Genomic DNA, 24,541 nt, shown 5'->3' with positions numbered 1-24,541 from the left:
TCTTCTATCCTCTCAATATTGCCCAGATAGGGGCCTTCTTGTAATTATTATTTTTTCAAATTATAAAGTAAACTTGAGGGTGTGAATAGTGAACAAAACACACCTCTTGACACATTGCTCTCTTCTTCCTCTTCTTCTTCTTCTTCTCTTCTCTTCTTTCTTTTTCTCTTGAAACCCTAGTTTCTGCAACTAATTAAATTTTCAATGAGCTTGAGTTCAGCTTGAAAATAAATATGTATGTATATTATATATATATATGATATTTTTATAATATATAGTATATTCTTATATTATATAGAATATAAATATTATTTTTATATTCTATTATATAGATGTACGTATGTATGTATTTGCAAGCTTTCGAGCCAAACTTTTTATTGGTTGAGCTCGACTAGAATCAAACTCGAATCAAGCCTAGTCGAATTCATGCCCAAACTATTTGATTAGAGCTCGATTTGATTGTAGCCATACTCCTTCCTTCCACTGCATTGTTCCCCTAGATAAAATTTATCCTTGTAGTTACCACATTGATCCCCCTCGTTGAGATCCACATGAATAGTCTTAACTCTTAGATTCGAGAGCTACTTACCAGGATTCTTTAATTGAACCGTACACCCAAATATTTGACTCTGCTTGAACTTTCTCTTGTTCAAGACCCTTAGCTCGAAACAATGCATCTTAGAGTTCACTCCAACTCTATTAATGACCTTGACTTTCGAAACACGATTCACATTCGAACCTCCGACACTTCTTCCAGCCTGAGACACCTCTTCATCTTCTAAATTTCTAGAATCCTCCTTTTCTTTAAACACCCCAACCCTCTCCTTTTTCTTCTTTTTCCATGTGTCCCAGCAGAATAGTCTCTTCCATTTCGCCACCACCTTCTAATAAGGGAAGACCCTTCTTTATAACATCCCCACTTAACTTCGTATGTGCCTCACCATGTAAATTTCCATGGGGCCCACCACTTTTAATTCTTTTTGGGACTCTACTATCATTATCCTTGATATGACCCAAGGAAAAGTCCAACTGAGCTATTAAAATTTTTTCTGCTGAAAATATCTCATCTTCAACCTCACACCCTTCATCTTTGACCTGACTGTTTGTCTTCCCTCCAAAACCACCAGAAAGTAGATAGACCTTCTTAGCCTCCTCACTCCACATCTTCATATTTTCAATCCATCTTGCTGGGTATGAACCTTCTACAACCAGCCTTAAGTTGAAGACTTCGCCAGCAAATCGATGGGACAGGAAAGTAGGAACAAGGTGAATCTCTTCAACTTCGACTAAAATACGAGCAACAATCAGAATTCTCTAAGAATTTGTTCTAGGATCAACAAATCTGAATCTTCTGTAAGCATCTCCCGCAGCCTTAAAGGCTTGAAAACTCCACGCGTGCAAAGCAGTGTTTTAGAAGTAAAAGGCGCAAAAAAAGCTCAATGAACATTTTGCGCTTGAGGCACAAAGAACAAGGCAATGAATGCACCTTTTTGAAGCAAGGTGTAAAAATGCAAACAAATTCTAAAAAGAATCAAAAAATTCAAATTAGTAAAATATTAAACACATTATTAATTAAAATGTTAACATAAATTTTAAAATAAATTCTTTAAAAAACCTAATATCTCAAATACATAAACATAACATGTAAAACATATTTAAAATAAATTCAAGTATGACATATAAAACATATTCTCAAGCGTGTAAACTCTTTCTCTTTATTTTTTCCCAATTGCATTACTTCAAATAGCTAATGTGATGTTAAACATTATGCATTCTTGACTCAAGGCAAGTGCAAACAAGTCCATATTAAGGTCTTAAATTCTTAATCCCTATAAAAAAGAAAGGTTTTATAACTTTAAGTGTTTTTTTAAAATATTATTTATTAGGATAAATGAATGAGCAACATTAGCAAATATGGGGTTTTATAACTTTATAAGACACTTAAAATTATAAAACCTTTCTTTATTATAGGGATTAAGACCCCAATATGGACTTGTTTGGGCTTGCCTCAAGGGGCTTGGTCGGGGATCCAGGGGCGGAGACCTGGGCCCAGCTTCTAAACACACGCACACAAAAAAAAAAAGTGCACGCCTGGGACCTAGGTGAGGTGCATATCCTAAACTGTGCCTTGCCTGTATGCCTAGGTGCACCTTTTAAATCACTGGTGCAAAGGGATTGCAAACACAGTAATCCATACCGTGTTTAAAGGATGCAAATTCCTGATTGCTCTAACTAAAGGATTCCACCTTCCAATTCTAAGGTCAGGGAATCAAAACTTATTCTGTTCTCTCCTTAAGACATTGTTCACCTCCTCCTTGCTTTTGAAAGTGAACAAAATGAAACCAGCATTTGGTCTTCTGACCTGAAAAGGTTTCCTAGGTTGCCATTCAGCAGCGGCCCACTCTTCAATCTTCTCCATGTCTGGATCTGAAATTATGAAACGACCAACCATGTTACAACCCAGGAGCCTGAGTTGATCTCTAATCTCTCCATCCGGATTCACTATCACTTCCTTCATTGTTTTGCACTGAGCTGAAAGAGAAATTGTATCTTTCAAATCTGACAGCTTGACCAACCCGAGATTTCATCTACAGATCCAACAGTAGGGGTACCTCTAGTTAGATTTCATCATTAGAGTAGCCATATGTTAATCAGACTGTACATATCAGCCTGTATCAAATCAAATCTTGTATTGGAGTTCATGCCAAATAATAATGGTCATTCGTATTTCTAGCTATTAAATTTAAAAGTTCTCCATAAAAGAGCCTTTATAGTTTATATTGAACGCATGGCAGGTCTTTTAGACTAATTTTTTTCCCCACAGAAAGGGTGGGGAGATGAATATAGGTACCCCTTTTCAGTCACAAAATGTGTTGCCTCATAGAAGATCCCTATGTTGTTTAAGAAAGCTCACTAAACAACTGACTAGCATGTGGCTCATCCAAGGTTAAGACAAATCCAGCATGTTCCATCAACATGTGGAATTTTTTAGTTGTGCACAAAAACCCTGAAATGTAGTGCACAACCAGCCATTATCTCTTGCTTTTGGTCCTTACATATGGTATTGCACCATGTACACCACATTCTGTTGTGGATATTTTTTCAACTTATACATGCTATTCGTTGTGTGCTGAGTCTGTTGACCCCATTTATATGTCCTTGTGTAATTGCTTAATCCGTTACTTCCTCTTATATTGTTGTAATCTTGGCTGCCTACTTCACATGCAGATAAATTTTTGGAGGATTTTATCAAGCAAAAATTCTTGCCTCTGTCTATGCCCATAAACTATGAAACACTTAGGCTTTTGAAAGATGAAGAGAGGAAAATTGTTCTTACAATAGTAGAGGATGAGACAGATGAAAAATCATTAAAATTAATTAAGTTGTTGAAAGCTGCTGCATCTGCGAATCGTGACTTAGTATTTGGTTATGTTGGATTCAAGCAATGGGAAGATTTTACTGATACATTTGATGTCACTAAGAAGACAAAACTGCCAAAGATGATTGTTTGGGACAGAGATGAAGAATATGCTTCAGTAAGTTATTGTTTTTATTCATAGCTTAGTGTTTCTTCAGTTGTCATGGGCACTTCGAAATTACTTATTGTAGGTTTGAGGGAGTTGCATCTGTTACACTTCAGTTAGCAAATTGACATGAATGCATCAATTTATTTATATCAAAAACCTGTAGAAACGAAAGTTGATTTAATTTTGTTTCTTTATTCAGGTTTTAGTCTGTTTGTCACTGTTTAATTGATACTTGTTATGCTTGCTGGTGTTAGTTTACCTTCCCCTCACCCCCCAAAACATAAATAAATAAAGTTGAAGCTGCTAAAGTGATTTTCATCTTAAATCTAGGAATATAGTGATGGATAATTTTATTGTTATGTTATTAGGAAAAAATGTACATAGAATTGTTTTCATACTTAAGCTTTTATCCATAAAAAAAGTACCTAGAACTTTAGAAGCCAGTATTGACAAAAATTCAACCAATGTAAAAAGAAAATGTAGAAGATGTTGAGTGATTCTTTCTTTTTCTTTTCTTTTCTATTTTTGTGGTTCTTGGTTCAACAGTTTTGGTCTGAATAGATCAACCATGATGTAGGAAATGTTTTAAGCAAAAATGTAGAAGCCTATTTTGAGGGCTTTAGAAGGTTTCAGTGCTAAGGGTAGAATTTTCTGGAAACTATTGCCATTTGTTCTATGTTTGTTCCCATGGAAGGAGAGGACTGGAGGTCAATCATATTTAAAAGGAGAAGCATAGCTCTATGTCGAACATTGTTCCTATGCTCCATCGATAGGAAGGAATAGAAGCAATTCAGCCATGGCGTCAGTTGGGGATGTGGTGAGGGATTGTGGGAAATTGAGAGAGAGGCTACAGTTGTTGGATTCATGTTTAGTGGGCAGGCTTATCAATTTGGTACTAGATGAGTTGGACATATACAGGTGGGCAAAGATCGAGTGGTGCAGATTTGGCTTCATTGATGTAAGAAAGCTTAACCAGGTCTGTTCCTGTTTATTCAAGAAAAAGGAATTCACTGAAGAGGTCCTTTTGCTGGAAGAAGATTGTTTGTCGAGATGCCCGGAACTGTGATTAGGGAAATGGGCGCCAATGGCCGGGTAGACTGGAGGATTATAGAGAAATAATTATATATGGATTATTGTTTACAGAAAACCTTCATGCCTGGTTTACCCAAATGTTTTGTGCAATTGGAAATGCTTGCGGTAGGTAGAAACAGAACATGGTGGCATTTGCAGTTCCACATGAATCCTTGTGGTGAGGAGATATTCGGTCTATACCACATCATATAAATCTTTTCTTTGTGGGTGAAGTTTATGAGCTTAGAATAGTGATCGAGGGTGAATAGTATTTATGAAGCTATGGAGGTTTGTATAAATGGTTCATGGCCAAAATATCTCGTATTTGAGGCAAGTTGATAGTTTTTTTTTTTGAAATAAGTTAACTGATTTCATTAAAGGAAAGAGAGGTACACAAGAGGGTGTACAAATACAAAACAGGGTCCAGACCCCTGAGAATTATACAGGAGGAAAGATACCACAGTACAAGGTCTCCAGAATGACTCCTAATTTTGATAGACCATCTGCAATGGCATTTAGCTCCCTTGGGATCCAGTATAGAGAAACATTCGTATGAGCCAATAGGTCCCTTGCCTCTGTTAAGAAGTGACTAAGTCTCCAAGGTCCAGCCTCCTGTTCCAGCCATCTTATAGTATTTGCTGAGTCACCTTCAATGGAGAAGTTCTGAATACCCAGTTTACTGACTAGGAGAATCCCTGTGAGAGCTGCTAACACTTCTGCCTTTGTGGAGTCAGCTATCCCAATTGGTCCACTGTATACCCAGCAGGTGAGTCTGTTCTCATCTCTTAGGATTCCCCCTATACCAGCAGCTCCAGGGTTACCAGAAGCACTTCCGTTAAAAGCTAAGAGTCCAAGTTCCTTCCCTTCTTACTGAGGGAACTCTGGGAGTTGGTGGGATAGGGGGGGAGGAGACCAGGAAGTTATACTCATTTCTGTTAAGGTCATTAACATTGATTCCTGTGAACTCCTTTGAGCTGGAAGCCCACAAATTGCAGTAATAAGTGATATGGTTGATCAACTCACCCTTAGATTTTGTCCTATTTTCGAACAGCTGATTGTTCCTTTCCTCCCAAATTCCCCAAAGAACAGCATGAAGTACTATCAGCCAGTAAGTCTTACCTCTCTTGCTCAGACCTCTTCCTTGCCACTGTGAAATCAGTTCCTGAAGGTTCTTAGGAACCACCCAACTAAAGCCAACTAACTGTAGGAAGAAGTTCCAGTTGTTGCTGGCCACCTGGCAATGTATGAAGAGGTGGTTAGTTGTCTCTCCCTCACGGAGGCAGAGGGTACAGACGTGAGGGGAGATAAAAAGCCTTCCAAGGTTTTTCTTCTGCAATAGCTCACAAGTGTTTACTTGCTGCAGACAAGCCTCCCAAACAAAGAAACTCACTCTTGAGGGAACAAACTTGCACCAGATCTTCTTGAAAGGGAAGTCACTGTCTTGGTTTCCTGCAACCAGAGCTTCGAAGAAAGACTTGGATGAGAACTAGAATGGTATAATTGGAGAAGAGTATTTGCACATCTCTGAGTTTGATGGATCCCTTTGGATGTGAGTTGAAATAGAATCTTGATCCTAGAAGCAATACTAGGAAGAACTAGAATGGTATAATTGCTATTGTAAAACTAGATAGAACAAATTATTTGGAGTAGTCATAGACTGTGCACACATACATTGGCTGGAATGATAGCCATGCTTTTATCACAGGGATTGTAGCAGTGCAAGAGAGCTCAGATCCACAACATGCACATTAGATCTAAGAGAACTGTTTTCTGTGTGGGATGCTTGAGAGGAGAGGAAGAAAGGGAGAAGAGATGAAGATGAGAATAAGACACTGGTAGAACACTGGGCGGCATCCCCTTTCATTGATATAAATAAGGTGAACATAAAAGAAGGTGAAAGGACATTATTGCCCCTAAGAAACAAATAAAACGCATAAGCTAAGTAGCAACAAGTAAGCCAACATAACCAACACTCCCCCTCAAGTTGGGTCATGAATATCAATCATTCCCAATTTGTTACAAAGGGAAAACTTGTATTGGGACACCAACACTATTTGTAAGAACATTGACTAGCTGATTTGAAGAAGTAATTTAGGGAATACAAATGTTGCCCATCTCAACCATTTCCCTAATGAAGTGTTTGTCAACTTCAATATGCTTGTTTCTATCATGGAGAAAAGGATTATGAGCAATGTTGATGGCTGCCTTGTTGTCATAGCACAATGTCATTGGAATAGTCACTAGGAAGCCCACAACATCTCAGCAACACCATTTGCCATAGCACAGTTTTCAGCTTTTGCACTGGACCTAGCCACCATAGACTGTTTTTTACTCCATATAACCAAGTTGCCTCCCACAAAGGTACAATAACCAGGTGTTTTTTTTTTTTTTCTGATCGATAACAGGAAGCATTTCATTAATAAGCAATTAAAATACAATGGAGGGGAGATAAAATATCTTAGCTCCCTTAGGGATTAGAAGAGAAAAAACAGTTACAATTGAGCCCAGAAAATAGAATCCCTATGCACCCCTTGCCTAGCTAAACTGTCAGCAAAGGAGTTGGCACTTCTCTTTACCCAAATACATTTTACATCGATGTCCTTAGTCAACCACTTAAACTTCCTCTTCTCATTGTTGTAGTTCTAAAGCCCAATCTTGTCTTCCTTTAACCAGCCCACTACAATCTCAGAATCACTTTCTATGACCAGCTTATTGATATTCAGGTCCCTTGCTCTTTTTACCCCTTCCATGACTGCCATTACCTCAGCCCTAAGGGAGTTGCCCACACCAATTGGACCAGAAAACAAGGCTATTGCAATCCCTTGTTCATTCCTTAGAACTCCCCCAATGCCAGAAGGCCTTGGGTTTCCCAAACTGCTACCGTCGAAATTCAGTTTGATGAAGCCATGAGGGGGAGGATTCCATGATGGACTTGAAGTCATCTTTGATGGGACTGACTTTGCAATTTCCTTCTAGTTCCGTAGAAGATCATCCACTGAGATGTCTGTGAACAGCTCCAAGTATTTCAGCCAGTGTATTGCTCTTATGTGGATCACTTCCATGACACTACCTAGGCTTCTCTCCTTGTCAGAAAATATTCTTGAGTTTCTCTCCTCCCAAATAGATCAGCATACAGCAGCCCTAACACATCTCCACACAACCTTTCCTCTTTTTGTTGAGCAGCTGAAGGAAGAAGTAAATAGGCTTTGCACATTCAGAGGGGGATTCCACCTGCACCCAAACAAAGAAGTAAACCATTCTCAAATACTTTTTGCAAATTGGCAGGAAATTAATAAGTGGTAATCGGACTCATCATCAGCCTTACAGAGAACACACCAATGAGGAGATAAACATCCATTGGGTCTCTTTCTTTGAAGCAAATCACCTGTGTTGATTCTTTCTAGAAACGCTTCTCAACAAAAACTCCCAATCTTAGGAGGGATAGGTTGATACCAGACTTCCTTAACAGGGAAAGACGATCTAGAAAGGTCAATTTGTTGAGTGAGAATCTTAAAAAAGGAGGCACAGGTGAAGGAACCGGAAGGAGATGGGGTCCAAATTCTACTATCTAGCTGTGTGGGATCCAGAAAAATCCCATCAAGGATGTCCAAGAGAGTTAAGATACTATCAAATTCTGTATCCCTAATAGTTCTTCTCAAATCCAAGTTCCACCCAAACCCAGAGGTCAAAGAAAGTGGAGATAGGTTCATTTTTAAAATAAAAAATAGCAAATAAAGTTGGAAATTGGTTTTTCAAAGGGGAATCTCCAACCCAAACCTGCTCTCAAAATTTGATGATGTTACCTGAATGTAAATCATACCCGATCCAAGGATAGAACAAAGGCATGATAGCTTGAATTGCTTTCCAAGGTGGAGCTCTTGTACTTCTAGCCAGAATCTTAGAGTCCTAACCATTATTTGCAAGCCCATGGATAATAATTACAATCATAGCCCACAACTTCTCTTTTTCGATGGGAAACCTCCACAACCACTTCCTTAAGAGAGCCAAGTACCTCTTCCTAATATTCTCAATGCTAAGACCCACCAAAATTCTTACCTCTACTCACTACCTCCCACACAACCCTATGGTCCTTTTTCTCCTCCCCCGATTCCCACAGGAAATCTCTCATTAGCTTTTCCAACTTGCTAGCCACTACTGAAGGAATCTTAAAAACTGACAGGTAATAAACAAGCAAGTTAGCAAGCGTAGACCTAATTAGGGTGATTCTACCTCCAAGAGATAGGTAATTCTTCTTCCAAGAGGTGAGCCTCTTCTCAACTCTCTCCACTATCGGATCCCAAAAACTTCCTTTTTGGGGATTGTCCCCAAGAGCCAAACCAAGGTAATTCAGAGGCCAATTAGACATTGCACACTCCATAATGACTACATATTCAAGTATCTCCCTTTCCTCCATATTGACTCCCACTATACAACTTTTCTCAAAGTTAACTTTTAGATTTGACAATTGCCCAAACAATTGTATAACAAGTTTCAAGTTCCTAATCCAATTCCGATCCCCTCCTTGACAGAATAAAATTGTATCATCTGCAAATTGCAAGTGAGTTAGAGGTATGTCCTCCTTACCTACCCTCCACCCTCTTATTAAGTTCCTAGCATCTACTCTAGAGATCAAAATCCCTAGGACCTCCACAATCAAAGTAAACAGGAAAGGAGAGAGGGGGTCTCCTTGTCTTATACCTCTCAAAGCTGGAAAAAAATCCACCATTGTCCCATTAACTAGAATAGAGTAGTTGCAAATCCTAACACATCCTAACATCCAATTGCACTATCTATCTCCAAATCCAAAACTTTCCATCACCTCCAACAAAAAGGACCAGTCTACCAAGTCATAGGCTTTTTTAAGATCTAATTTGCAAACCAACCCCTTTTTTCCAGATCTCTTAAAATCCTCTACACTCTCATTAGCTATAAGAATTTGATCAGTTATTTGCCTTCCCCTCACAAAAGCTCCTTGGTTGTGAGTTATTAAAGAGGGAGCACTTGTCTAATCCTTAGAGACAACACCTTCGCAATAATTGGTCTGTAGTCTCTTGGGTGAATAGCTTTTCTCTTCTTGGGAACCAAAGCGAAGAGTTTAGCCCGGGTTAACCACTCCTCTTCTGTGAAACTCTTCAAACACAGACATCAAGTCCTCCTTCAAGATCTCCCAACAGTTTTGATAAAAAGCCATCGTGAAACCATCTAGACTTGGTGCTTTTGATCTATCCATGGGAAACACTGCTTCCTTTACTTCTTCCAAGTTATAACTTCTCTCCAACCACTCCATATCCTCTAATCTTAACCATGGCCAATCCAATCCCTCAATCCACACCCTATCACTCAAGGGTCTTCTAAAAATAGATTTAAAGTGGTCCACAAAGGCCCCAACAATCTCATTTTGATGGGATATGGTTAATCCCTCAACTTCTAATTTGGAGATGAAGTTTTTCGTCCTTCTACCATTTGCTACAACATAAAAGAACTTAGTGTTCCTGTCTCCCTCCTTCAACCATTTACATCTAGACTTTTGCCTCCAACTAATTTCCTCCTTGTGTAAGCAATCCTCTAACTGTTTTCTCAATCTCCAACTTTGCTCCTTATCCTCCTCTTCAAGACCCCCTTAATTCCTTCAAGTCTACATCCTCCAAGTGATGAATCACATTTTGCTTTCTTTCTTCTAACCTGCCAAACTCCAAAATGTTCCAGTCCTTAATTTTGTTCTTTAAGTATTGAAGTTTCTTATGGAATCTCATACCTCCCAATTTATTGCATGATTGCTCTCCACCTACCAATCTCTAACTTTCTTGATAAATCCAGGATGGTGCAACCACATGTTTTCAAATCTGAATGGAGCAGGCCCGACATTTTCCAATTTTTTTTATTAGTAAAAGAAAACTTTCACTAAATTATAAAGAAGATTAAAATACAAAGGTGGGGGGAGGTAAACCCTCTTACCACCCCCCCACAACAATAAAATTACATAGTAGCCCAAAACAATTGGCTTCTTCCCACCCCCTGTTTGGCCAAAGCATCTACAAATGAATTAGCACATCTTTTAACCCACCGGATACACACATCCATTCCTTGGGTTAGCCACTTGAAATGCCTTTTTTTATTAATGTATGCCTAAAACCCATCGTTTGCCTTCTCTATCCAGCCAATTACCACTTGTGAATCTCCTTCAATTATTTATATTCAGCTTCTTAGCCCTTTTTACCCCCTCCAGGAGGGCCTGAATTTCTGTTCTCAAAGAATCTCCAACTCCAGTTGGTCCTGAAAAAAGAGCTATAACTGAACCTGCCTCTGTTCTGAATACACCACCAACCCCTGATGGCCCTGGGTTTCCTTCACTGCTCATCAAAGTTGAGTTTGATAAAGCCTTCCATCGGGGGGAGCCACATCGGATGGACATTAATTTTGCTAGGAGCTGAGATTGCTATTTCCTGCCAATTATTCATGATGGTCTCTATTGAAGCATCTTCAAAAAGATTCATTGTTTTTACCCATTGTGCTACCCTCAAAGAGATTACTTTTATAATTGTATCCCTGCTTCTTTCCTTTTCAGCAAATATCCTTTGGTTCCTTTCCTCACAAATTGTCCAACAAACTGCTGCCTTAGTGCATCTCCACAAGATTTTTCCCCTCTTTTTGATCCGGCTACCAACTGCATAGGTGAAGAGGCTACAAATGCTTGATGTAGGAGTCCACCTGCAACCAAATAAAGAGAGAAACCACTCCCAAATAGAAAAAATAAAATGGCAGGATATAAGTAAATGAGAGCAGACTCACCATCAGCTTTACAAAGGGTACACTAGTGCGGGGACAAGCACCAAAGAGGCTTCTTTTTTTGAAGGTGATCGCATGTATTAATTCTTTCCAAAGCTATTTCCCAACAAAGTGCTCCGACCCTAGGTGGGACCAGTCTTCCCCACACTTCTTTTGAAGGGAAGGGATAGGCAGGAGTAACAGAAGAATGGGCCAGGGCATTGAAAAAAGAGGCACAACTGAAAGAGCCAGAAGAAGAAAGGGTCTAAATTCGGGAATCCCCCTTTGACGGATCTAGAAAAACCTTTTGAAGTACCTGAATTAGGGACCACACCAATTCCATCTCTGAATCTCTGAGACCTCGTCTGAAACCCAAATCCCAATTTATTTGAAGTCCTAGGCCAACGAAAGAAACTAAAGATGAGGTATTTAAGTTTTTGTACCTAGAAAGGGAGAATAGGGAAGGGAATTGATCCTTGAGTGGTGTCTCCTCCACCCACACATGCTCCCAGAACCTTACCATATTTCTAGAACACAAATTGTACCTGACAAAGGGTAGAAAACAAGGAAGAGTGGCATTGATGGCTTTCCAAGGTGCTGTTTCTGAAGCTCTAGCCAAAATTTCAGCATCCCAACCATCTGTCGTAAGCCTGTGAATGCTCTTGATCACTTTTGTCCACAGTTTGTCTTGGTCCACCAACCACTTACCCAGCAAGGCTGTATTCCTCTTCTGAATGTTCCCAATTCCTAGACCCCCTAACTTCTTACTTCTAATCACCATTTCCCATCTGACCCTATGATCCCTCCACTCCTCACCTGGTTCCCATAAAAAATCCCTCATTACCTTTTCTAGTCTTCTACAAATCCCCACAGGCATCCTAAAGACCGAAAGGAAATAAACTGGCATATTTGCTAATGTTGATTGGATCAAAGTAATTCTTCCACCCATCGACAGATAATTCCTTTTCCAGGAGGCAAGCCTTTTTGAGAATCTATCCACCATCGGGTTCAAAAAATTCATGCTTCTAGGCTCTAGGGTTGCCTCCCAAAGGTAAACCCAAATAAGTCATAGGCCATTGACATACCTCACACCCCAATTTTGTTGCACATTCAATTACTTTGTCTTCCATGTTGATACCTGCTACACAAGTCTTATTGAAGTTGACTTTTAGATTTGTCATTTTCTCAAATACTTGTATCACCTCCTTCATATTCCTCACCCAACTTAGATCACCTCCCTCACAGATTATAATAGTATCATCCGCAAATTGCAAATGAGTGATAGGTATTCTTTCTCTTCCCACTCTCCAACCTCTCACCAAACCCCTCAAATCTGCTCTCTGAAAAAGAATTCCTAGCACTTCTGCTACTAGAGTGAACAAGAATGGAGAAAGAGGGTCCCCTTATCGAATGCCTCTGATGGCTGGAAAGTGATCAACCACTATGCCATTAACCAAGAGTGAGTAATGACAGGTACTAATGCAACCCTTAATCCACTTACACCACCTATCTCCAAAGCCAAAATTCCTCATTACTTCCACTAAGAAATCCCAATCCACCAAATCCTAAGCTTTCTCTAAATCGAGCTTGCAAATCAAGCCTTTCTTTCCAAATCTCTTTAGCTCCTCCACATTCTCATTGGCAATAAGGATTTGGTCCAAGATCTGCCTATCCTGTACAAAGGCCCCTTGATTTAAGGAAATAATAGAAGGAAGCACTGATCTAATTCTTCTTGATAGCATCTTGGCAATGATTTTATAAAGACTATGAACAAGACTAATGGGCCTAAAGTCCTTAGGTTGTATTACTACTACTTTCTTTGGGATCAAAGCGATGTAGGTAGAATTTAAACCTGGATTAATTACTCCTCTATTAAAAAATTCATCAAATACCTTTTGGATATCCTCCTTCAAAATGTCCCAACAATCTTGGTAAAAAGCCATAGTAAAGCTATCTGGACTTGGTGCTTTAGATCTATCCATTGAAATAACTGCTTCCTTTATTTCCTCCAAGTCAAACCTTCTTTCTAACCATCTTTTTTGACCATCCTCAATTCTATCCCCTTCCTTTAACCAACTTTGCCTAGATTTTTGCCTCCATGAGATCTCTTCTTTAAAAAGAATATCCTCCAATTCCTTTCTTAGCCTCCCTCTCTCTTGTTTTTCTCTTTCTCCAAAAATTCCATCATTTTCTTTATTATCCAATGTCTCATTATTGTCAATTACCTCTTGTTTTTTCTTTTCTAATCTGCCAAATTGTTGAGCATTCCAAATCTTGATCCTTGCTTTCAACTCTTTAAGCTTATGCTGAAATTTCATACCCTCCCACTTATCACTAGTATTAATCTCCATCCACCAGTCTTTTACCTTTTCCTTAAAACCTTGGTGACTAAGCCACATGTTCTCAAACCGAAACGGGGTTGGGCCATTTCCTCTTAGCTCAACCTTGGATAAAGAGATAGGTCAGTGATCAGAGGTTAACCTAGGTAAAGCCATAGAGACCAACCCTCCCTAGTGGGCTTCCCAATCCACTGTAAATAAGAACCTATCGAGCTTAGAGCAAATTGGGTTTGATTGCATATTAGACCAAGTTACTACTCACAAGGGGCAACACCTTCAATTCACAATTGTTTATGAATTCATTAAACTTCCTCATACTTGTGGTTTCCCTTTATCTCATCTTATTAGACTCCTCAACAAATCTTATCACATTGAAGTCCACTCCAACACGCTATGGTCCATCCCACAATCCTCGTATATCTTCAAGCTCTTCCCACATTTCATTCCTGTCCCTATACCCATTAGGTCCGTAAATGCATGTTAACACCCATTCAAAACCATCATCTTCATTTTGAAATTTAAGAGACACTGTAAACTTCCCCATCAATTCCTCTTTTCCTAGCAACATGTTCTTCTTCCATAGTACCACCATACCACCTGAGGAACCCCATGACGGTGACATTGGCCAACCTATGCCCCTAGACCTCCATATACTTTTGGCCTATTTGTCATCAAATGTCAAAAGCTTAGTCTATTGCAACAAAACAACATTGGGCTTCTCCTTCAGCAATTCCTTTATTATGGCTCTCTTCCTCGCGCTCCCTAAACCTCGAACATTCCAATTGGTCATTTTCATCAAGTCACTTTGATTTTATATCCCTTACCTCAGCCCCTTGAATTACTTTTCCCCTCTTCTCCTACCTTTCCTCTCACCAAACTCTCTATCTTCCTCCACATCAAGCTTTAACCTCTCCACCTCACTCATCTTCCTTTTTCTCACCTTCACCTCAGTTTTCTTGGTTCTTAAGTAGGTCTTTAGGTCATTGGAATTCTTCGCCTTACAACCCAACTTCTCCACAATAATTTCTATCCTGCCAACTTCCTTTTTGTCATCCACCAAAACTTCCCCTCTGTTCATATCTTCCTTATTCTTTGTGTTTATTTTCCTCTAGCTCTTTTCTTGTCATTTCTTCCAAATGTTGTTCAATTAAATCCCAAATTCTTTCTCCCATCTCTTCAACAACTACAGTTTCACCCCCAATTTTAGTGTTAATCTTTTTTGCATCCACGGCCGGTGGCAAATAGAGAGGCAGGGAACCTGGAGAATTGGCATGAGATAGTGAATCCACATTAGTACCCAAAAACAAATTTACTGCCATACCTGGGGGGGGGAAGAGAACAAAAAATATGTTTCCTTTCCCATCACAAGAAGAGGAGGATCATGGGCTTTAATAGGATGGATTTGCTGGGAACCAAATTCCGGGAAGGAATTCTCCTGCAAAAATCTTCCTGAGCTCTATGTCTTATCCCTTCCTGGCAAACCTTTATTAAACCTTTGGTGATCATTGATAGTCTCATTACCGCTACCCTGCTTTGAAATTCTAATTGATAATAGATCTTCTAAATTTGTAGCAGTGTTTTCTAGCCACCCATTCAAGCAAACTTGGACCTCAAACGAACTATCACTAGTTGATGCCGAAACATGGGAAGTGGAAAAAACCGGCTCCATTGTCTTACCATCAAACAGAATACCAAAGTTGAGATCTTCTATTTCCTCTGTATCTGCCTGTGACTCAATGCTACTAGGAATAGACTCTTCCTCGTCTTCAGAATCGTCTTCCTCTGACACGTCAATGTCAATCCAACCTCCTTCCACTAGTTCCTTTTCCTCTGACCTGGCTCTGGTGTACCTTGGGTTAGGCCGATCAGAAGGGACTTTCATCTTGTCGATTCCTTCCTCTCTTTGTATAGGAACCCACTGCATAAAGGAACATGAACCAAACTTAGCCGCACCAGAAGCCCTGTTTTGCTTTGTTGAAGGTAATGATAGACCCAAACTTTTGTCCCATGTAGCATTCATTTTACCTCCTCCCACGTGACTATTTAATGAGTCACATGAGCCAGAAACCCACTCTGACCTCTTCAACGGGTCGGATCTAGCCACCTCTTGTGTAACCAAAACTCTTATTGGTCCACAACCCGGATCTGACCTATGTCCAAACCGAACCACTTTTGCGAAACTTTTTTTCTTCACTCCTCCTGGGGCTAATTCAATTTTATTTGAAGAATTACTAAATCTTGTTGCCCCCTTTTCTTGGTCAGCCGAAAGAGACTATTCCCCTACCCCTTTTGTCATTTCTTCTCTTTCCTCCACTCTCCTAATGCCACCTGGGAACCACCTTTCCAGCTCATCATCTTCTTCCAGCTCTCGACCTCCCTGCCATAGTGTCACTTCAATATCAATCTACTGAATTAAAAAAATGTAAAAGAAAAGTAGTTTCTTGAAGAGAGAAGGAAGAGAGAAGGAGAAGAAGAGAATAAGAGAAGAAGAGAAGTTGAAAAGAAAAGAGAGAAATGATCTGGCCGCCCCCTTCACTTATTATTTATACTAAAATAATAGAACAGTACAAAGACAACTATGCCCTTATAGGGCGACAAAACATAAAATAGCATATATAACACTCAAAAACATAATAAAATTTGGACTCACATAACTACTGTGGTCCCCACCTCCTATCTAACAACTAACACAAAACATCTACTCAGAAAAACATCATAAAACTAATTAATCTTCAACACTCCCCCTCAAGTTGGGAGTAAATGTCACACATTCCCAACTTGCGTAGATCATGTTCAAGCTTGTTCTTTGCCACCCCTTTACTGAGAACATCAGCCAGCTGCAACTCTAAAGAGACATAAGGCAAACAAACTTCTCCGGTTGATACCCTTTCTCTTATAAAGTGTATCAACTTCAATGTGTTTTGTCCTATCATGCTGAATTGGATTGTGGGCAATATTGATTGCAGTCTGATTGTCATAGTATAACATCATAGGTTCCTTTGCTTTCACCCCAATCTCACTCAAAAGAGATCTAACCCAAAGAAGTTCTGAGACACCATGAGCCATGGATCTATACTCAACCTCTACACTTGACCTTGCCACAATCGCTTGCTTCTTACTCTTCCAGAAGATCTAGTTTTCACCTACAAAGGTACACACTCCTGATGTAGACCTCCTGTCATCTAAGCATCCTGCCTAGTCTGCATCTGTGTAGGATTCTAGCTTCAAATTCTCATGATTTGAGAAAAGGATGCCTCTTCCAGGGTGCTTTTTCAGATATGCAAGTATTCTCTCAATAGCTTCCCAGTGCTGAACCCAAGGTGCATGCATGTACTGACTCAACACTGACAACATAAGAAATATCTGGTCGTGTCACACAAATACAACAGTTGACCCACCATTCTTTGATATCTCCCCACATCCTTTACCAACACACTGTTGAACAAGAGAAGAGAGGAGGAAGAGAGAAAGAGAAGAGAAGAGAGGAGAGACGAGAGGACTGAATGCCTCAAAAGAATGCTTCGGGCGAGTGAAGCAGTTGTTATTTATATTATACTGGTCGTACAACATAAAGAATGGAAAAATTACAGAAATACCCCTGCGGTACTAAACCTGTGTACAACAACATCTGTCAACACTCCCCCTCAAGTTGGGGCATAGATATCAATCATGCCCAACTTGTCACAGAGATCATGATGTCTAGAATAGTTTAGCCCTTTTGTAAAGATGTCTGCCAGTTGGTCTTCATAGCTGACATAGGGAGTACATACTTTGCCTGTGATGACTTTCTCTCTAATAAAATGCTTGTTAAATTCGATGTGCTTTGTTCTATCATGTAGCACCGGGTTAGCAGCAATACTTATAGCTGCTTTGTTATCACAGAATAGAGTTATGGGTTTGTCCATTGGGAAACCCAACTCACTCAATAGATTCTTTATCAACATACCTTCAGCTACTCCGTGGGCCATTGCACGGTATTCAGCTTCAGCACTGGATCTAGCCACCACGGTTTGCTTTTTACTCCTCCAAGTAACGAGGTTCCCTCCTACAAAGGTGCAGTAACCACTAGTAGACTTTCTGTCACTTTGAGATCCAACCCAATCCGCATCTGTATAAACTTCAACTCTCAAATGCCCGTGCCTTTTTAATAACAAGCCAGCACCAGGAAACTTCTTAAGATATCGTAGTATCCTCTCTGCTGCTTCAAGATGAGTGGACCTAGGTGCATGCATGAACTGACTGAGGACACCAACAACATATGCAATGTCTGGACGGGTCATAGAGGGATATAACAATCTCCCTACAAGCCTCTGAAATTGTTTCACATCTTTAAGAGGTTCACCCTGGCTGTCACTTAACTTATGGTTGGGGTCAATGGGAGAGTCAGCTGGCTTAACCCCCATCTTTCCAGTGTCCTGAAGCAAATCTAGGACATATTTCCTTTGGGAGATAAAGATACCCTTTTTTGATCGAGCAACTTCAACTCCAAGGAAGTATTTGACAGGTCTTAGATCCTTCACTTCAAACTGAGTGGCAAGGAAACCCTTCAACCTTTGAATTTCATCATTCCAATCACCAGTAACAATTATGTCATCCACATATACTATTAAGGCAGCCATTTTACCTTCTCCCCTTTTCACAAACAATGTGTGATCTGATTGACATTGCTTGTATCCCTTTTGCTGAACAGCAGCATGGAATCTGCTGAACCGAGCTCTTGGTGATTGCTTCAGCCCATATAAAGACTTCTTTAACTTGCACACTTTCTGTTCATTGCCTTGAGCCAGAAAACCGAGGTGTTGAACCATATAAACTTCCTCTTCAAGGTCACCATTCAAGAAAGCATTCTTGATGTCAAGCTGATGTAGATCCCAATTCAGATTAGCAGCAAGAGAGAAAAGAACTCTAATAGAGTTCATCTTGGCAATAGGGGCAAAAGTTTTTGCATAATCAAGTCCATATACTTGAGTAAACCCCTTTGCCACTAAATGAGCTTTATACCTCTCCACGGTTCCATCAGCCCCATGCTTGACCGTGAACACCCATTTACATCCAACTGGATCCTTTCCCTTAGGAAGATCAACAAGTTCCCACATGCCATTTTTATGAAGGGCATTAATTTCATCCTTCATGGCATTTGTCCATTCTGGTACTGAAAGAGCTTCTGTCACATTCTTGGGAATAGGGACACTGTCAATGGAGGTAAGGAAGGCACGAAATGAGGGTGAAATGTTCTCATAGGAAACAAAGTTGGAAATGGGATGTTTAGTGGTGCACAACCTAACACCTTTCTTGTGAGCAATAGGAAGGTCAAGATCATTAGCAACAGAGGAGTCAGGAACATCATTGGAAGTCAAGTTACCTGAGTGAGTATGATCTTCCCCCGAGGAGTTTGATGGCACTTGAGGTACAACTTCTGGATTCTCCACAACTCTTGAATTTGGTTGGCCTTTGCGACGACGAGAAAAGACACAGAAAGATGGAGGATCGGGAAGAGAAGGAAGCTGAGCCAATGGCGAAGGATTAGGAAGAGAAGGAAGCTGAACCAGTTTCTCCTCATGCCTACACTCCCCCTGAGGAGAAACAGGAAAAAAAGGCTCATCTTCAAAGAATGTAACATCCATGGAGACAAAATTTTCGAGAAACAGGATCAAAGCAACGATATCCCTTTTGAGTGAAAGAGTAACCAAGAAATATGCATGGGATAGCACGAGAATCCAATTTCCCACGGGTGGGAGACAGATTTTGGACAAAGCACCGACAACCAAATACATGAGGAGGGATAGAAAGAAGAGGGACCTTAGGGAAGAGAAGCTGATGCGGGGCTTTGTACTCTAACCAACGAGAGGGCATTCGGTTAATGAGGTATGCAAAACAAAGGACAACCTCAAACCAAAATCGTTTGGGGACATTCATATGAAGTAGTAAACCCCGAGCCACTTCAAGGAGGTGCCGGTTCTTCCGTTCAGCCACACCATTTTGTTGTGGTGTGCGGGCACAAGAGTTACAATGAAGTGAGCCATGTGAAGCAAAGAACTCCGTGAGATCACTATGAAAAAACTCTTTTGCATTGTCTGACTGAAAAATTTGTATCTCAGTCTGAAATTGAGTGAAGACCATCCGCTGAAAGTCTTGGATAATTTTTGGTACTTCCTCCCGGGTTCGCATTGGATATACCCAAGTATATCTAGAATAATCATCAATGAAGGTAATGAAGTACTTGTAGCCACTCTCAGAAGGTAAAGTAACAGGGCCCCATACATCAGAATGAACAATGTGAAAAGGAAACTCAAATTTACTATTTTTCTGAAGAAAATGAGCTACAATGCTTGCTTAACTGACACGTTTGACAAGAGAAATCAGAAATAGACATTGACTTACACAGTTCTGGGAATACAACTTTCAAGGACTCAAAAGACAAATGACCAAGACGATAATGCCATAAGTACACTTTACTCTTTTTGAACTGACTCATAGACTTTGTAACATGAAGACCTATCGTATTCTCCAGCATGTAGATTCCATCAACCATACGTCCCCTACCAATCATCCTCCCCGAGGCTAGATCCTGAATCACACAATAAGAAGGGAAAAATGTTACGAAATAGTTTAAGGAATTATAACACTACTAACTGAGAACAAATTCATGGGAAATTTTGGAACATGAAGAACATCAAGAAGTGTAAGACCAAGAGGAAGAGAGAGAGTTCCTTGACCAGCTATGGAAGTGTATGATCCATCAGCTAGTCTCACCTTGTCTCTTCCAGAAAGAGGGTGATAGGTTTGAAAGTAAGAGGACATACCGGTCATGTGTTTTGATGCTCCATAATCAATGATCCATGGAGAGTCAAGGTTGTAAGAAGCAACATGGAAAGCTGTGGCAGGGTTACCTGATGTGGATGCAAATGAGGTTGTGGGAGGAGCATCCATCTGACGAATTGCTCTACCATAGAGCTCTAGATGGTCACGGAAGGAGTTTATAATATCCTCCCTTGGGTCAGATCCAGAGAGATGTGTTTGAGTCACAGTAGGAATGGGGGGCTGATTCTCCCGAGTAACCATGTTGGCCATGTGGTGTTTCTTTGTATCTTGCTGCCCGGACCTTTTATTCACATCTGAGCCTTGCTTCTTAGTCAGATCTTGAGCCCATTTTGGTTTCCCATGGAGATCCCAATAGGTATTTTTAGTGTGTCGGGGTTTCTGGCAATTAGTGCACCACAATTTTTCCTTATCTTCTGTTTTTTTCTGGAGATCCCCTCTCCTGGAAGAAGATCCCACACAAGTAGAGACACCCCCTTTTGCTGCCAACACAATTGCATCCCCACCAGTGTTGTTCATCAAGTTCCTTCTACTCTCTTCAAATTGAACAAGAGCATAGACTTCCTGAATTGATGGAAGATCCTTAGAACTGAGAATTTATACTCTAATGGACTCATACATAGGATTTAGACCATGCAAGAAGGCAAACACTCTTTGCTGTGAGACAAGTTTCTTGTACAGTTTGGCATCCTCATCACACTTCCAATCAACATTCTGGTAATGGTCCAATTCCTTCCAGACAGAGGTCAAGTCAGAGTAATATACTGATAAACTTCTCTCCCCCTGTCGATAAGTAGATGATGCTGCCTGCAGTTGATAGATCTTGGCATAGTGTCGTAGTTCTGAATATGTGGATTTTGCTTGTTCCCAGATCTCATTTGTAGTTTCAGCCCACATGAAGTTCTTTCTTATTTGTGGTTGTATGGAAACCAAGAGCCAAGACATTACCATACTGTTCTCCTGATCGCATCTATCATATTCAGCATTCCCAGAGGGTGGTTCTTTGATTCTTCCATTAATATAGCCTATTTTCCCCCTTGCAGTGATGTATAACTTGATCCCTCTTGACCATTCTAGGTAATTTAATCCATCAAGAGGAACAACAGCCATAGGGAAGGATAGGTCGCCACCCCCACTCATTCCATTCAGCATTGTGGAGATTCCAAATGTGGCTGAATCTTCACTATTCATGATTTCAGGTTTAAGAACACAACACCCAAGGCACACTGCTTCACAGAGCTGCTACAGAAAAGGGATCTTATGTCTTTCAGTCCACAAAAGAAGAAACACTTGCTATTTCAGCATACAACTAGGTACTTCTGACCCACGGTTTCACAGAGAGCCAAGAACAAATACTGTTGCTGCAGCACTTGGACTAGTCTGTATGACCTACAATTTTGTAGGAATCCAAAGAACAAACATACAAACACTGCAGTTGCAGTACATAACCAGGTTTGTATGACCTATGGTTTTACAGTTTTCATACAACTCCTTAGTAGAAAGAAAGATACAAGGTGATAGTTCACCACACACCTAATCGGCTGACACCAACTTCAGGGTAGCCGAATAATCACTGAGATCAACAATGTAGCCGAATAGCAAGAACAATCAATGGGAGAAAAAAAACTTCAGTCCATCAACAATGTAGCCAAATAGTAGTAACACACAAGAGGAGAACACCACATTCGGATTTTTAGGGCACCATCAGTCCATCGAAGGGTGCAAGAAGACAAACAACAGAAAAATAACCTCAATTGAATACCAGGGCACCCGAACAGTAGATGGACAATACCTTCTTAAACGCCAGCCTCTCTGCAAACCAGAACATCCTCTTCGTACATCAGGTGACAGCCTCTCTACAGCCGAGTAATCAAGGAAAACAGCATCTGGGCTGGAAGATGAAAAGACTCTGTACCAAAACTCTTTTCTGCACTAGGAAGCTGAACAGTCAGGCCGGCACCTTCTTTCTTCTTGAAGTCGAACATCAGGGATACAGCTTCTAGGAGATGAAGAGGCAACCTACTCGACATTGGAGAATGACCTCAACTAATTTGTTTTCAGGCCTGGACGAACCCGCTCTGATACCATGTTGAACAAGAGAAGAGAGGAGGAAGAGAGAAAGAGAAGAAGAGAAGAGAGGAGAGGCAAGAGGACTGAATGCCTCAAAAGAATGCTTCAGGCGAGTGAAGCAGTTGTTATTTATACTATACTGGTCGTACAACAAAAAGAATGGAAAAATTACAGAAATACCCCTGCGGTACTAAACCTATGTACAACAACATCTATCAACACACACCATCCACACCATTAATTCTATGATTTGGATCAATAGAATTAATGTCTGCTGGTCTGGTCCCCAGCTTTCCAGTCTCTCGCAGTAGGTCAAGTACATACTTTCTCTGTGAAATGAAGATCTCATGCTTCGATCTTGCAACTTCAATCCCTAAGAAGTATTTGAGCTCACCAAGATCTTTGATCTCAAATTCTTTCTACAATGATTTTTTGAGTTCAACAATCTCCTCCAGATCATTTCTTGTCACCATTATATCATCCACATACACAATCAGAATTGACACCAAAGCATCTCTCCTCTTCACAAAGAGGGTGTGATCAAACTGTGTCTGTATGTATCCAAAACGGATGAGTGCCCCTCTGAACCTGTCAAACCAAGCCCTAGGTGACTGTTTTAGTCCATACAGAGATTTTCTGAGTCTGCACACCTTTCCTTTACCAACATTTTCATAAAAGCCTGCTGGAATGTCCATATATACCTCCTCCTGTAAGTTACCATTGAGAAAAGCATTTTTGACATCAAGCTAGAACAAGGGCCATGAATAGGTGGCTGCTAGAGATAAAAGAATACGAACTGAACTCATCTTAGCTATTGGTGCAAAGGTTTTCAGATAATCAACACCATAGGTCTGAGTATACCCTTTTGCTACCAACCTTGCCTTGTACCTCTCTTATCTTGCCATCGGCCTTATACTTCACTATGAATACCCATCGACATCCGACTGTCTCCTTGTCTGGGGGGAGATCAACTATTTCCCAAGTTTGGTTTTTGACCAAAGCATCCATCTCATCTTGCATGGCTGTTTTCCACTCAGGTTCGGAGAGAGCCTCAGTAACATTCCTGGGTATAGACACAGATTCTAGGGAAGAAAGAAAAGCACGGTAGGAGGGTGATAAGTCATTGTAGGAAAGATGGTGTGAAATGCAGTGGGTTGTACACTTTCTCTTCCCCTTGCGAAGTGCAATGGGGAGATCAAGGTCAGTGGGATCAGCTGCAACAATGGTGTTAGGGACAGAAACATTATTATCAGAAAACATAACAAGCTCAGGCTCAAGAGGAATACCTGGAACTATATTTGCCGAATCTGGAGTTCCAGAAGGACTGACAGAGATTGGTGTGGGTTGAGGATGTGTGGAGTCAACCATCATCTACCGGCGTTGATATTTCTGTGAGGCTGCTTGTAGTGGCTCAGGTAGTGAAACTGGAGGTGTAGGTGCTGGCTGAACTGATGTAGATGCTGGTTGAACTGATGGAGGCACCACAAAAACATGAAGAGGAACAAATTGTGAGTTCTCCTCCCCAAAACTCTCCCCCTGAGGAGAACCACTCGAGAAGAAGAATGTGGATTCAAAGAAGGTAACATCCATAGTGACAAATCTGCTCCTTGACACTAGGTCATAACAGCAATACCCCTTTTGGTTCTGAGCATACCCAAGAAAAACACATTTCTTGGCCTTAGGATCCAATTTCTTGCGATGAGGTCCAACAATGTGAACAAAAGAAACACAACCAAAAACCCTCAGAGGTATATGAAATATCTCTCCATCTGGAAAAAGAAGGCTAAATGGCACCTTAAGCTCCAAAGTCCATGAAGGAGCACGGTTATTCAAATGCACGGCTATAAGAATTGCATCTTCCTAGAACTACACAGGAACTGAAGCACACACCATAAGACTCCTTGCCACTTCCACAATGTGTCTGTTTTTCCTCTCAGCAACTCTACTCTG

The 24,541-nt window shown here is 40.5% G+C and overlaps 1 protein-coding gene across 1 annotated transcript in view; it reads left to right on the top strand.

Moving 5' to 3' along the window:
• PDIL5-2 (PDI-like 5-2) overlaps window positions 1–24,541 on the top strand; it is a 70,268-nt gene that overhangs the window by 19,932 nt on the left and 25,795 nt on the right. The window contains exon 4 of the mRNA XM_010248004.3: window positions 3,229–3,536. Within this exon, the coding sequence (XP_010246306.1) occupies window positions 3,229–3,536 (308 nt within the window). The remainder of the gene's footprint in view (window positions 1–3,228; window positions 3,537–24,541) is intronic.

The sequence above is a fragment of the Nelumbo nucifera genome, chromosome 1, assembly GCF_055504915.1.
Source record: "Nelumbo nucifera cultivar China Antique chromosome 1, China Antique-T2T, whole genome shotgun sequence".
Lineage (NCBI taxonomy): Eukaryota > Viridiplantae > Streptophyta > Magnoliopsida > Proteales > Nelumbonaceae > Nelumbo > Nelumbo nucifera.
Note: the sequence above shows the minus strand (reverse complement) of the source record. Positions and strands in the feature narration are given on the sequence as shown.